This window comes from Eurypyga helias, unplaced genomic scaffold, assembly GCF_000690775.1.
Source record: "Eurypyga helias isolate BGI_N326 unplaced genomic scaffold, ASM69077v1 scaffold48048, whole genome shotgun sequence".
Classification (NCBI taxonomy): domain Eukaryota; kingdom Metazoa; phylum Chordata; class Aves; order Eurypygiformes; family Eurypygidae; genus Eurypyga; species Eurypyga helias.
In genome coordinates this window covers 1-15541 of record NW_010268493.1, presented here as the reverse complement: position 1 = coordinate 15541, position 15541 = coordinate 1, and the positions used below count along the sequence as shown (strand labels likewise).

The 15541-nt window shown below is 42.6% G+C and overlaps 2 protein-coding genes across 2 annotated transcripts; one reads left to right on the top strand and one right to left on the bottom strand.

Moving 5' to 3' along the window:
* Positions 1-3: 3 nt before the first annotated feature.
* Positions 4-1300, top strand: ALKBH2 (alkB, alkylation repair homolog 2 (E. coli); the record flags this gene model as incomplete). The annotated part of the gene is made up of 3 exons (XM_010157750.1): positions 4-85; positions 658-856; positions 994-1300. Coding segments are annotated over 3 exons (588 nt in total), but the record flags the coding sequence as incomplete, so codon positions are not given.
* Positions 1301-5272: 3972 nt separating this feature from the next.
* Positions 5273-15540, bottom strand: USP30 (ubiquitin specific peptidase 30). Its single transcript, XM_010157749.1, has 12 exons — positions 15492-15540; positions 14397-14579; positions 13056-13159; positions 12180-12278; positions 11417-11459; positions 11063-11157; positions 10261-10320; positions 9093-9179; positions 8542-8622; positions 7392-7611; positions 6619-6727; positions 5273-5537 (listed from the first exon to the last, which is right to left on the bottom strand). The coding sequence occupies exons 1-12, from the start codon at positions 15538-15540 to the stop codon at positions 5273-5275; spliced, it is 1395 nt and encodes a 464-aa protein (XP_010156051.1).
* Between the last annotated feature and the right edge of the window lies 1 nt (position 15541).

Sequence of the window (15541 nt, the reverse complement as noted above, 5' to 3'; positions counted from 1 at the left end):
AGCTGTGACTACCGGCTCCTCTTCGGCAAGGCCGAGGCTGACGAGATTTTCCAGCAGCTGGAAGAGGAGGTGCAGTACTTCGAAGGTAACGGCCGGACCCAGTTTCCAGCACCGTGCCCCGTGAAGTGTTGCCCAGCCGGCCCAAGGCGACTCCCGAAATGATGCCCCTGGCCTGGGCAGAGCTGCCAGGTGCCTGGTGTTGGCCAGGTCAGGCCCTGCCAAGGGACGTGCAAGCACAGGACTGATCCTGCAGCGACAGTTTTGCTTAGCTTGAAGCGTGCACCGAGCAGTCTCATTCACGTTTTAATGTTTGGAAGAACTGGCCTAGTCCTGGAGAGGGGACAGGAGTTGGTTGGCCCATGTGGCATAGGAGATATGCCTGGACACATTAATTCAACAACCGATTATGATGGGGGGGGCTAATCCCATTCACCCCAATTAAAGGGGGGGGAGCCAGGCAGTATCAGACTTGAGCATTAAGTACTTTGCTGGGACACAAACACTTGAACACGGCTGACAGCTTTTGGGTTATCATAAGCATCCTCATTTCTGTTGTCCCACCGGAGATTCACAGAAGCTCCAAAACAAGGAGAATGTTCAAACATGCAGAGGTAATACAGAGTTAGTTTTGAACGTTCTCATTTCTTGTTTAAACAGGTGAAATGACAAAATTGCACGTGTTTGGCAAATGGCGTGACATTCCAAGGAAGCAGGTAACCTATGGAGACCCAGAGTTAACATACACTTACTCGGGCGTTACCTTCTCTCCGAAGCCGTGGATCCCAGTTCTCAACCGTATCAGAGACCGCGTCGCTTTGCACACGGGACATACCTTTAATTTTGTCCTTATTAACAGGTACGTCTGATTTGCGGTTGCATTGAGCAGCCTGTTCAAATGAAAAACTGCATGTGCACTGCCACTGAGAGATCACTGATGAGTTGTTTTACGTTTATTTAATTGGATTGGTTGAAGAATAATTATTCTGTGTGCAGGTATAAAGATGGTGAGGACCACATAGGCGAACATCGAGATGATGAGAGGGAATTGGTTCCACGCAGTCCTATCGCATCTGTGTCCTTCGGAGCTTGCAGGGACTTTGTTTTCAGGCACTGTGATTCCAGAGGGAAAAACGCAACGCGTCACATCAAGCCCATCAAACTGCAGCTAGCCCACGGCAGCCTGCTGCTGATGAAGTACCCCACCAATGTGTATTGGTACCACAGCCTGCCCATCCGCAAGAGAGTACTTGCCCCAAGGATCAACCTCACATTTCGGAAGGTGATGACTGTAGCCAAGTAGTGAAATATTCAGCCATCAAGCAGCAGGTCTTTTGTCTCTGAAAATAGAAGCTTTCTTCCCTGCCATAACCGCCAATTTCTCATTCACATTGTCTTTGAGGATCCAAGATACCGGATGAAGAAATTAAACCAGGAGAGGAGATAGTGTACTTGGTAACTTGCTAATAAAGACTGCAACTACTGATCTTAAATGCCAAGAGTACTTTTACTCCATGAGGTGTTGCTGTAGTCCTGCTGATACATATTTTCAATGAGTAATGCCTGTGTTTTGCTCAGGAGGAAGTTCTCAACTGACCTTAATTTAGTCAGCTGATCACAGTGATCTGAAGGATGCAGAGTATTTTGAAGTAGTTTATAAAAACTGTAAAGTACAAGATATTTAGAGTGAGCCTGGAAGCTGATGCTGTTCAACAGGTGATGCTTTCTTGTATGCTCTGTCAGTGAGCTATGGTTTGCTTTCTTTATTAAAAATAAAATACATGTGAGACTGACTTAAAAGGAGGAGTGCTAGGGTATGAATATAGCGAGTGGAACATGGCTGGTGGCACGTTTTGCAGTTATTATGACTTTTGTCTGCTTGTATTCCTCTACCTCCTTTGCTGACATGAGGGACTGGGTTCTTCTGGTGGTGGGACAGGAGGAAGCACGAGGTGCTACCACACAAGGAAAGGGCCTCTTCTTCCTTAGCTCCACTGTACAGAAACCAGGGAACGTAACGTGACCTTTTGGGGAAATACCGGGTTGTTTCATTTATACGGACAGTGCAGCGTGAAAGGCTACAACTTCTGAGAGTGTCTGTTTCTCTAAATAATTATCCCTAGGGATTCCATTCTGGCTAGCTGAAAGCCATCACCTTTCACGCTGACAGTGAAATGAGGAAAGAGCCTCCAGAGTCACCGACGGGTCTTGCAGAATCGAGCAATGGTAAGTCCTGAGCGGGAACGTGAACCAACCCCCATGTAATCATGCTGCAAGCATCTGAATTGGTGACACGCTCTGGCCTTCAGCAGTAGGTTCGTTAAGGCTATGCAATTAACATCTGTTTAGACAATTAGGAGTTGGTACTTTCCACCCTCTGCCATGACTAGAAAATGACACATATATAGTGTGTGAAAAGGTCCTGCATGAATGCTCCGTACTCTGTGGAGTGCTGCTTCTGTCGCGTGCACCGAATGTGGTTTGGCTTACAGCTCGGTCTTTGTTTCGAGACATTACCACACGTGAACAGCTACTTTTTTCTAATAAGTTTGTTCTTTTATTGCTACTGTACAGTTACAAAAATACCCTGAAGTGAAAACGCAACTTCAAACAGCAGTGCAGTGGTTTGACTATCATACGTTTTTAAATAATGCACAAAATAAAGACAAGAATAATCCAAACACAGAGATGTCATCCTGGAGGTCTTATCTGATGGTTTTTTTAATCCTTTTATTAACACTTTTTCCACGGTGGAAGCTTGAGAGTAACAAGTAACAGAGTTTGATGAGCCTCATGTGCCTGCACAGAGCTCAGGACCAGGACTGAGGTGCTGATATCTGCTTCCTGATACCTGCTGATACGCCGAGAGCTAAGCCAAGACCCTCTACTCCTTCCTAAGAGTGAAAGCTAGAACAAACGCTGGCTACTCACCCCTCATCGTTACAGCCCTTGAGGAAGCTTTCGGAGCGAATCTGCAGCTGAGTGAAACTGAGCGGTTTATCAGTGTCATACAGCGACTGTGCTCATTCCCATCAAACTGACCCCTGCTGGAAAGCAGCCGTATGGAAAAGGAACAGAAAAATATACTGAACAGGCAAGCTTGCCATAACGTGGCCTTATGGCCCTGTTACAAGCCAATGAGTGTAACACTCAGTCCGTTGTGTGCGCCCGTTCTGACCCACCTCCAGCATTACTGCTTTCTGAACCAACTGACCTCTTCAGGTAACTTGACAAAATCCAGCATTACAAACTCTAAACAGACACTGTTGAGAATAGGTACTGCAGGATATACACTGCTGGCAGTGGAAGTGTTCTGAAGTTCCGAGGTACAAAAGGCAGACCTGCTGGAGCAAGAGCCTTTGCATCGTGGGTTTCCTTAGGTGACGCCCGGCGCTGCTTTACAGAGCTCCCCCTGCGCACCCGGGCTGCCCAGAATAGAGCGCTTTCTTCTCTTCCCTTCGGCAAGTCCGGTAGGTCTCAGTTCAATGGCCAGGGCATTTTTGGCATTTTGTATCCTTCCAGGTTTTCTTGTTTTTCTTGTTGTTTTTCCATAACTTAAAATAGGTTAAACCCACGCTACTGCTAGCCTAGCACAGACGGGGAGGCATCTCAGGAACTAGTACATCAGTGGATTCACAAAGACTATTTCATGTACACTATGAGCATTGCTTGGAGCAGGAATTGTGATCCCTACTCTGGAACGAAGAGTTGTGTAAATAGTTTTTCATCTACATCCATTACCACTCCTGTTCTGGCTGGTTTTGTGCCTCCGATTAAGGACCTCTGAATGCCTGTGAGCTTTGGGCAGCAGTATGAATAGATGAGGTACAAAGTTTCCCTAAAAAAACTATTAAGACAGTTGTTCACAATCTGAAAACTTAGTAGCTGTTTTACACTGAAAAAGCTTGCCTGATAAACTAGTCTTTTTTTCCTCCAAGCTTACAAGGATAGAAAAGAGCTAAAAAGAGCCTACACACTTTATTCCTGGTAATTTAAAAGCAGTCAAAAGGATAATTTTCTCTGCTTTTCCCTCCCTTTGTTTGGGATTATTTCTTTTCTACACATCAAACAACCTAGAGCAGCGAAGTACACCTCACTTCTATTTATATGGCGATCTGTCTATCTCATGCAGGGACACTGGTCTTTTCAGACTGCTGTACTACTTCACAAGAGGCGTGAGTGCCCACCAGTCCTAATTCAATCCTCTACACTCTTAATTTAACAAGGATGCTTGGGTTGCTACACATCTCTGCTCACAATCGCAACCGGTACAAGCTCCGAAGCTCAACTGCAAGCCAGACAGCATGTATCGGAATGGTTGATGAGAAATGGCAGTTTTCAGCATCAAAGTAGGAAGGGCAAGACTAGAACACCGATTACGGTAGCCTCGAAATCACAGCGTTAAAAGTTGCAGTCGATACAAGCGACTGTATTCAACAATTTCATAGTGACAAAGGAAATGACAATACTGAGTGCTAGCAAACACTTTTGTCTCTTGACTTCAGCTATATTCCAAAGATACAAAGCAATAAATCAGGGTTTCACCTTTTAATAGACTTTAAAAAATGGATCTTTTCTCCTGGAAAAAGGAAACTGCACTTTGAATCGACAGAAGTACTTCTGTGATGTATGCAGAACTGAATATTAGGAAAATGTTGTAAACGGGGAAGTCACTTTTTGGATCATGCATATTATGTAGAGATGCCTTACTTTATTGATTAGCTGGGATATCAAAAGAAATATGATTCCATTAGATCATCCCACATTTCAGACCTGTATCCGTACGCAACAGACGCGCAGTGGACGCGGACAATGGGAATGCAGCCTTTCAAATAAGCACAAGGCACTTTGTTTCTCAAATCACTGCCTTTGATAACAGAAACTTCCCATCAACAACCTCTGGGGCTCGGCTGTTCAGAAACGTCTGCAGTGAAACCTGTAGGATTAAGCATCTCCCTTTGAAAACTGACATAGGTGTCAGAATATGGAATACAGCCTTGGGAAGTCTGTTTGAAAAATCTGTTACAGAGCTGTGATGTTGACAAAATCCCTACTTCACAGAATAAATGCTTCTCTAAATACAGACTGCACAAGGTTAGCAGGCCAACTTTGGGCAGCGTAATTTTGGTACAAAACACAACTCCCAGCAGGCGCCAGCCGTTGCCATAGAGGGAGGGGGAAGTTAAAGGGCCTGTGGTGGGTTATTTGCATAACAGGAGGTGCAACGTAGATCACATTAGAGGAATTTTGTCAGTTTTTGTCCTTCTGCTCTTAATTACTCTTCCGTCTTCAACTCCAAGCTTTGGTGCTGTACCCTCGAGTGGACACGCTCATAAAAAAGCAAGTAAGCGCTAGAAGAAAGGACTTCCTGCAAACTAGCTTTGCGAACAGTGTCGTCTGAAATCCAGAGCCACTGACTGCTGACGGCGAGCGGGCTCTTGGCAGAGGGTGGAGAGCGGCGATAAGTCACAAAGTGTCCAGAGTGCATGTCTCCGTGGTGAACCACCACTGCCATCAGACGGTAAAGGTAGACAGGGGGACTGAAGGAGAAAAAGGAAAGGGTCAGCAGCTCTTGTGGATCACACGCATTCCAGAAGCAGCCCCACTTGCTTTGCCTTCAGCTGGAGTTTCTTTTTAGAGCAAATAGATGGCTCTGTAAGAGACATTCCGTCTTGCAATTTCTTTTCAGTACAGCGAGTCTTCGCTGCGGTGCTGCCTTATTCTGTTGTTGAGAAAACTCAACCACTTCCTTGAAAAGTTGATGCCACAGAGGGCTACTACGGCCTGTACAGCGTAACTGACTGGATTTTCCAACAGTATTTTCCATCAAGCCTACCAGTGTGCCAGTATTTACTTCTTAAAGCTCTTTTAATGGACAGAAAAGCTGTTTTAGAAGACTGTGTTTTTAACTGAAAAGAGGTAAAATTGCAGCAGGTAACCCACAGATACCAATGGACACACTTTCAAGGGCTTGCTCTACGACTGTCTGATGCTGGATTTTCCTAACAAGCATTTGGCACAAAATGCTTCCAGGCTTCTTGTATCACTCAGGGATTGTGGGAATTTTCTTCCCCATGGGGAAAATACTCAGTGGCAGAGAGGAGAAGTGGTATAGAACTAACCAGACATTCGTCACCAGCATGAAAATAAGTGGATATTCTCAAAAGCCAAAAGAACATTATTAGGAGAAGCATCAAGGCTGATTACTAAGTAGAATCATGGCAGCTGCAACTTAAATCGAGCTTGTTAAATATGTTTGAAAAAAATCTGTATGGGATCCGTGGATTTCTTGCAGTAGTTTTAAAATCAGAGCAAGAGTTAAAAATGAAAGGAAGGGGTAGAGGAAAACAACCAGAATAAGGGTATGGCTATTCAGAAAGATGATTTACTGCACTGTGGATCAGAGAAGGGAGACTGTGAGTTTTGCTTGTAATATGCTGTACTCCCTTTTCTAGGAGAGAAATGGAGCCAAAGACAACCACTAAAAACTATTTCTGCACAGGAACTAGGATAAATGTTCAATTCTGTGACTACGCAGTCTCATAATAAAGACAGAGTAAAGGAACACGTATCATTTGAAGGGACAGAAATTACAAGATGGGGTACAAATCTCTAACTTACCTGCACTCAGGGAATACGGCAAGTGGAAAAGTTCCCGGGGACATTAAAAGTGAAGAGGAGCAGGCACCATTCATAAAGAGTGGCTTAATACCAGATGGCTGTTCTGCATCTGCAAGAGAAAGGAGACATGGAGTAATTTAACTTAAATGCAACTATTTCTTACTGCTAATAACAGAGCTTCTGTTCCTGTAGTACCTGTCATCACAGAATACAACGGTATTGTACTGAAGGGATTGTGACATGGAATGAATTGAGATGCAGATGTAGAACAGCCACAGACTGTGGTTATTGTTTGTACATGACACCAATATGAAAATAACCATGTTTACAGAATCCCAACTATTTGGAATATTGAGCTGCCTAAATGACAGACTTCTTACAGCTGGATTTCCTGATTGTTTTTAAGAAGTGACCATTCCCAGCATTCTTTCTGTGTTCGTCCTGAAGCCTTGGAAGTGCTCACTCACAAGATAATCCCCTAGGACTTCCAAGTTCAACATTCATTCATCCTTTAGACATACAGCATGCGAGTTCTATGCTATCTGGGGATTTTCTTTGTAAGGTTTTCTTAGTATTTAGTAGGATCAAATTAAATTATCAAAACTCCAAACTTGGAACAGGGTATCCTAATGCTGGCTGGGAAGGGGATTTCTACTGGTCCTCTTTGCACAGATCCAAATAAAGATACTGCTCTTATGTTCATTCTGTAGATCAGAATGTTTTATCACAGAAAAATATAAATACCTAATAGATTTTATTTTCAAAACAAGTACCTGAAGGTTTTACTCCTATCCCGTCCTTTGTTCCAGGCATTGTCTCTTCAGAGTTCTTCTGATTCAGCTCACTCTGCCTTGATTTACGAACAGGAAAGCGGTATTTGTAGATGTCCATGATCAGGAACTCATTGAACTGTACGTGCTCATGACGTTTCAGCGGAGTGCCTTGGTTTGACCAACTCAGTCGTTGCAGATGGATGCACAAACACTGAGGGAGCTTCAGCAACATTCCATAGAAAAAGAGAGTCAAAAGAGATTTTAAATGAAGATGAACAGCTGTTGAAGTTGAAAGCATACTAAGGGTGAGTGTAGTGGACAAGGAAATACATCACTGAACTGTTTCCTTATGTGCTACTGTACCTGCGTGGGAGGTTGTTGGCAATGGTATCCCTAGGATGTGTGAAGAAAAATCAATAAAAATACATGTGTGTTCCTAAAAAGCCCACCTGACAGTCTTTTTAGCTTGTGATCAGTGAGGTAGAAATGAGGATTGGGATTTGTTGAAGTGAGTTGCTGTAAGACATTTGCCAATACTCACCAAGTCATGGCTTTGCACGGTGAGAGTACAGGAGAAGAAAGGTCAAGTGGTTATAAATAGCTGCCACCCAAAGTCATGCCAGGGTTAACTCTATCAGTAAGTACGTACTGTTACTAACAGCACGGGCGGCTCGTAAGTACAGACCACTGCCCCCTTCTCCTCTGCATTACAGATTACAGAGCAAAAAGTAAGAGCTGCTCATACAAATTCCACCTGATGTTTAGCACCATATTCACTTGTTTAAACTCTCTGTATTTAGAACAATTTAATTTCTTTGAAATGTGCAAACTGCCAAAGGTGCTACAAACACTGTGTAGCTGAATGGCTTCACTTACCAAGGGAATCAAGAAGGGATGCAAGACCTGCGAAGGGCCACTGAGCCAAACGCAGTGTTTCGCTGAGTAACAGTAGGGTATTCACATTCTTTAAGCTATAGTTTGATGTTTTGCTGAATTGAGGCCTCAATGCCTATAAATATTTTACAACTGTGCTTACTTTTTAAAGTAAAACATTCATGTAGCGAGAAGTGGGGATCAAGCAAAGAGATCAAAGAAAGAAATTGCTATATAAGAGGATTTAAAAACAGATTTGGAGGTTAACTTGCCTCACCTTTCCTAACTTTAACTGCTTAACAAATGTTGTTTTCTGGTGTTCTACGCTCTGTCCGTTCAGAGTCCCTTCTGCCTGGATCTGAAATGAAAGAGAAAAGAATTAAGAATTGCTGGCCTTTCCTAATGGATCAGAATTCTAGACCAAAATCAAGCAGAAATGAGCATTTACAGAACCAGCCCAGTCTCTGGGTGTATGTGTACTCATAGGCCATTTCTGTTGGTTTTCAAACAAGCTACTTTTTGGCTCTGTGCTATCAGGCAACTGTAAAATACCATTTAAAACATCAGAACAACAACAAAAAAACCCCAAAATTATCTAAATAATACCCTGTAATTATAGAATAAAGTATTTATAGATTTTGTAATGTTAGTAATAAATTAAGCTTAAAAGTCTTCTGTGAGGTAAGAACTCCATTTTAAATATAAGAAACCCCCAGCAGGCTAGAGGCTTTCCTGAAGTCACGAAGAAAGGAGTAGAAAACTGAAGCCATAATTCTATCATCAGGCTTAAAACTGAGCTAGGTGGTTATATAAATTAAAATGACATACTTTAGTGCAGTTGTCACACACAACATCCTTTACGGATTCGGAGGAGATGAAATGATGGAGGCAGTGGTCCAGTGTCATAGGACGACCCTTAGAACAAAAATCCCAGAAATTATTTGCAGTAATTTTAGGGTGCATACCACTTAATTTTGTGAAAGGGTTTTTCATAACCTCTTCCATAGAAACTACAGAATTGCATGCTTATTTCCTGAAAAAACTGATGAAATGGGTTTGAGTATAGAACACTGATAATGTAACTATGGGGATTCTTCCTCAGCCTGGATTAAACATGGAAAACATTGCAGCCCGTGGATAAGAACAGCTGTGTCTCCTTCAGTGGGGTTTTAAACTACAGATTCCTGGCCCTGATCCTCTCTTTCTCTAAAGTTCCAGCAGCACTCTGACCCTCTACGTAGGAGAAATACAGCATTTAGTCGCAGTTAGGCGCTCCTTCCTATCCTTACTTGTAGACTGTACTACACAGTGCCAGTATGAAGGACATAATCTTCAATGACGGTATAAAATAAAACCCAAATAGCAGAAGGTGTGTCCAAATCCCAATCCAAGCTGTCCAGGAGTGTATTCTGTAGGCATGAGTCACGAGTCCGTGAGTGCAAGTAGTGGCTACTTGTCTGGAAAGACAAATCGCCAGCAGACATGAAGTAGCAAACCATTATAGTTCCAAAATGTCTTGCACATTTAGCCCCAGAAATCTACAGTGTTCAGTGATTCAACGTTTTCCAGAGAGCCAGAGAGAAACAGAAACAATTTCCAGCTGAAATCACTCGATCCAAAAGCCCGTAAGGGGTAACTTGTGTACTGCCAGAGCACCCGAAGGTCACCTCCCACGACTGCCAGAAACAGCCCTCGGGATATGATCTGGTCTGTTCAAATTACGCAAAAAGGACCGAATACTCCACCAGGAGAAACAGAAAACTCCAGTGGTGTCAACAGCCATGTCACGCTTGTTGTACTAATTGGTAATTTGCAGCGACTCGTTAGTGATGAGGTACTGTATTAGCACAACAGGATCGTTTATAAACGGACAAGAAAATAAACTGTAGCTGCTCATTTATGCTTAGGCTGTAGCATCTTAAAAAGGCACTAGGGAAGGTAAAGCTATGCTGCCATGGCAAGAGGGCTGGATCGTGGGTCAGGGCGGGATACGTACCCACACAGCCGCTGGAATACTCAGCGAGAGACTGTCAAAGGTATCGTACCTCACAGGACTCTGCAGGGAAACATTTCACATATCCAGTCAGCTAACGTGTGACAGCCAAAAACAACAAAAAAAGCAAACCAACAACAAGCTGAACATGTGCTCTCTGCTGTCCACGATTATCTGGTAGAATAATTGTCAAAATTACTAGTGGAACAATAAGGGTGAGAACAACCCACTTTCCCAAGCGCAGTGCTCGGGAACATCTGATGCAGTACATTGCTGAAGCTGCCCCCGCTCACTTGAATTTGTTTGCAAGGTTTTGTCGAGTGAAAGTACTCAAACGTAGTCTTACGGCTTCATCTACAAATGAGATTTACCTTCTGTATTCTTTTCTTTACCCAGGTAATCATTGCCTGACGCTGGATAACTGGACTGCAGCATAATTTAGCTCTCCACGTGCAATCACAATACTGCGCGGGGAATGAACCCTCCTAAAGCACCACCCACATGAGTGGATTCTCCATATATGGTAGCCGTGGTACTGAATACTAACTATAATAAGACAGCCATTATTCTGGCTGGTAAGGCAGCTATTATCCTCACTTAATTTTCTTTAATGTATTTAGTGATCCATTCTTGTTCATCGCCAATGCTGTAAGAAGTACCTGAAAAAGTAACAGTCTGAGCTGTCCAGAAAACCTTTGGAGCTTAAACCATTATCCCAGAAACAAGGGATAATGGTTTCAGATGCGCTCCGAGCATCAGGCATCCTTTTTGACGTGCACCTATTACCAGACGCGCGTTCTTATACCTGGTGTTCACAGTGTTTGCAAACCATGTTGCTGGTCAGCCTTCCGTGGAAAGGGTGCTGAGATTTCCAGTGATTTGACACAGGGGGAAGAGACCCTGAAATACACAGTGGAAATTGTCCTTTTATTTTCAGTACACCTGCATTCGTCACTACAATTCCACGTTTTTGGACCACAGTAACAAAAGTTACTACTCTAAAACATGTTGTGTCCCACTGACAAGTAATTAACATCTTTTTTACAGCTGAAGAGATATATTTCAGGCCAATACAAAGATCAATTAATACTGTCCCCATAATAAACAAAGTGACTACACTATGACTGAATATTCATATTTCAGAATGGGAAAAGCGTACCTCTTGTTCTGCAGCTTATTTGCTTTTGGCTTATTTCTGGCTGCTACAGAGGAAGATAAAAGATTTCATTAACCCCACTTTAGAAAACATTAAGTATTAAATGTGTTCTTACTTCAGCTCTAGCAGGTTTTTTTTTGTGGGAGTTCATATCTGAGGAAGCCCCAAAAACCTGGTACGCAACAAATTTGTAACTGACAAAAAGAACAATTCTGATAAAATTAATATTTAATCTGCAGAATTCTGTCTCAGAGTACTGAAATAAAAGCTTCACAGCTTTGCTAAACCTTCTGTATATATTTTAGACAAAAAGAGATAGAAACTTTCCATCTGCAATAACTCTACCACTAAACTCAAGGCTGAAGATAAATTTCACGTCCAAATGGACTATTCCATAAATGTCTGCTTTGCAGTTTCCTAACCTTTCATGTGTCAACCCTTACAGGCAAGAGTAACTGCTTAGATGGGCTACTGTTCTGTGCTAGTATTTCAACTCATGTGTTCCATGGATTTAGGAATGCAAAAGCCCTTATGAAAGCGGGATCGCTGTAAATTCAAATGCGTTCACTTACGGGAAACCTTTTCTATTCTTTAGATTGACTGACCTATTGATTCATTTCTATCAGGGTCCTAAAGAACAGCCTTGTGAGCATAATGAATGTATCTTCAGTTTCTAAAGAGACGCTTTACACTCGACACGCTTGGGAACCTAGGCAGACTACGGAGACTTCTGCCTGTAACGAAATACCATCAGTAAAGAAGTCACCTCCAGTGAATGCACGTCGAACAGATGCGTCACATGTGGCTGACGGTCCCGCTCGTCTTCCAACGAGGAGGTAAGGACATGAAAGAGTTCATGGGCATCCTATTAAATAGAGGCGTAAGACTTAGAGGAAGCGAAAACAAAGGATATCAAAATGTACACCGAGAGCACTGATACACAGTATTAATACAGATGTGTATTAACAGTAACCATTTGTGCATCTGCCGCAGTGTTGCTGAAAAGCTTTTTCTATAAAGCTGAACTTTGTGAGAGCACACCTCAAAAGATACTAAAATACTTGGAAGAAAAATGAAACAGGAATGTACAAATGCCTGCCTGAGTTCAATAAAAGCATAATTGAAATATTTGCTTTTGCTTTGACTCTGAATTAGGCAAGACAGAACCATATTTTAAGAGTGAAATAATTGGTCAAGTTCATCAGCCAGCTGCATTTATTTAAGGGCTGAAAATAAGAATTAGGGATCTTACGTGTTACACTAAATTTGGAAAATTTAGTGGAGTCCATCCCTCAGAGCTCTGAGTGTGGCACGTTAGCACAGACCCATTATCTATAGCGAATTTAGGGCTCTATCCGCTCTGTTTTAGTATTCCTGGCTCCATTATACCAAATCTGATGGTAATTAAGTGTGAGGTGTTGAAGCAGCCAGTGTTTCCGTGATGAATATCTAAGCAAACTGAAAACACCACTCATTAATCACATGGTTGTTTTCCTTTGCTCTTTAAAACAAACTTTTTGCTACAGCAAAAGACTCAGATTTGACACACAGGGCTATTAGTACCATTGCTTCAATTTCCTGTTATTCCATATCTAAGCCCTGAGGTGTGTATCAGGCAGTCTGACTTGGATTCTATAATCACCTGCTCTTCAAATGACGAGATCTGCCACCTGTACATCCTTAACACTTCTAACAGGCAGCTTGCATCCAGGACATCATCTTCTGTGGCCTCTTGACAGGATAAAGCTAGAGACATTGCAGTTTTAAATGTTAGAAGGAGCCACAAAACACAGCTAGAACATACACCTGTTTATTTTAGACTTTGACTATCATGCTCTCAATTACAGCAGAGTTGTTCTTAAGGCAGGTAGACAATGATAATCAAATCAGTATGTGTTAATTACCACTCTCATCCGACTCAGGTTAGCTGACTGCATACCTTCTCCTCATCTAATCATATGCAAATTTAAAGGTTTCTCAACTACCTGATACAGACAGAATAAATATAAACACTCTGAAAGCACAAATTTTTACTAGTGGGTGGGGTAAAAATGGGTCCTTTACATGTCACAGAAACCCGAGTGTTAATGCCTCATCATCCTCATATTAGTTAAATAGCACAATTTCAGAATGAACGACATCCTGAGACATGAAAAATTCCAATGGATTTCCTTTAAAACAAAGCTCTGTGAGGAAAGCCAGGGAGAGGAAACAAACTGTTTAAACAGTTTGAGTGTTGAAATAGGATATAACTGATGCATTAATATAGCACAGGGCCAGGTTTGAAATGGGTGACCATGCTGGGCTCAGAGCCTTTAACATTTGTATCCAACATCACACAAAGGGTCTCATTTAATAGTCCATATTTTTGGTAAAATAATAAGCTTGGGGAAAAAAAAAGCTGTGATTACTTTATAATGCATTAGCTTTCTTTTATACAGAATTCTGAGCGTCCATCTAGTTGTACTAATATTTTTCCTATTTCTTCAATTATACTGAGTCCATATTCATGCTGTTCCAACCATTAACACTCTGTGAACAGCAAATACATTCAAGCCCGTGGCAATGGGTGCCATAACCACATTTTCAGCACCACCGTTGCCCTCTACCTCAATGTGCTCAACCTGCTGGCAATTGGCTTTTTCGGGGAAGCGTGCACAATGCTGGGCTGGCCGCTTCGTGGTTGTCAGGCAAGTCAAACAAGGCCTGCAACCTTTCAGCTGCTGGCCAGGACGCGAGCAGCTTTGGGGGCACACGCATCTGGGCCTTGGCATGATAACTTCATACTCTTTGGATCTCTACCCCTCTGTCAACGTTGGTTGAGCTTGGCCAACGAGTTCAAAGTCAGTAGGGGGAAATTAAAAAGACAATACAAGACCACGCGGATCTTCCTTTCTTTAGGAAAGGAACCTAGAAACAATAACATTTATGCTAAATATTTTCTTCCTACGTAGTTTATCGCAACATGAAAATGTTAAAGTACCTCTTAGGAGACGTAGCAAAGTGACTGACAAGTACTGATGCTCAGTGGGCTGGTTCTGGTCTGTGTTGTATTGTGCTGTAAATTCCTCCAGCCACTTGATGAAAGACGGACAGGAAGATAAGCCTTGCAGCAGAGAGTTCATGAAACAGGTGTTTCCCAAGTTAAGAAGGCCAGGTACAAGCCCTACAAATAGAAGTGTGAGAGTTTCTATCAGAAATTCTAGGGAAGATGGACCGTTTTCAGTAGCAAGTGTTGTGTTAGGTGTTAAAATTGCAGTAAAATTGAATTATTTCCGTTTATTTGGTACTTGCGTCCACTGAAAACGAGAAGGCCCTGGTATTAGGGCAGCATACTATAAAGTGTTTGTATGGTGGTCTCTGAGACTCACACCACTGTAAAATCATTTTAAGTTTTCTTTAAAAAATACGTGTTTTTTCCTGATAGGAATAGATTTCTATCAGCCACACTAAGGTTCAGGATTATCTGCAAATTGCTGTACAAACTGTAAAATCCTTGGTTCCAGTAGGTAGTGTAGGAGCCCCTTATTGTGCAAGTTTGCAGGAGCCCGTGAGGTCGCTGCTGTGCCCTTGTGTGCTCCAGCTTAGTCTGGGGAAGCTTTCCCTTTTGCTCAGATTAGGGACGTCGTTACGAAAACTCCGGGGTTGATGAGGATTAGTCAGAGGTATTTCTGCGCAACTCTGCTTAGCCAGAGACTTTCACACCTCTCGTACCGTTCAGTGAGAACACATTTATTCTGCATTCCAAAACGCAAAGTGAAAAGACACTTATTCTGCATTCCAAAATGCAAAATGCAGTGTGGTACCTGCGGTGGTTCAGTAATTAACTTGTCATTAATGCATTACGTAAGTAACAGAAGTCCTTTGGTCAGTGTGTATTTTTTTATTATTTGTTACGTTTCTAAACAGGACAGTGACCAAAATGTTATCTTTAGCAAGAGAAAATAATTGACAGAAGCCAGTAAGAAACCCCAGGACTAGGTGCGTTTCCAGCACCAGGAGGGTGCTCGGAAAGGCGGAGCAGAATTGGGTCGGGGGGCTGCTTTCCCCTGCTTTCCGTGCCCCGGGCCCTCCCTACCTTTCCTGCGCCGCTTCCTCTCGGTGATGGGACCCCACAGCACGTACATC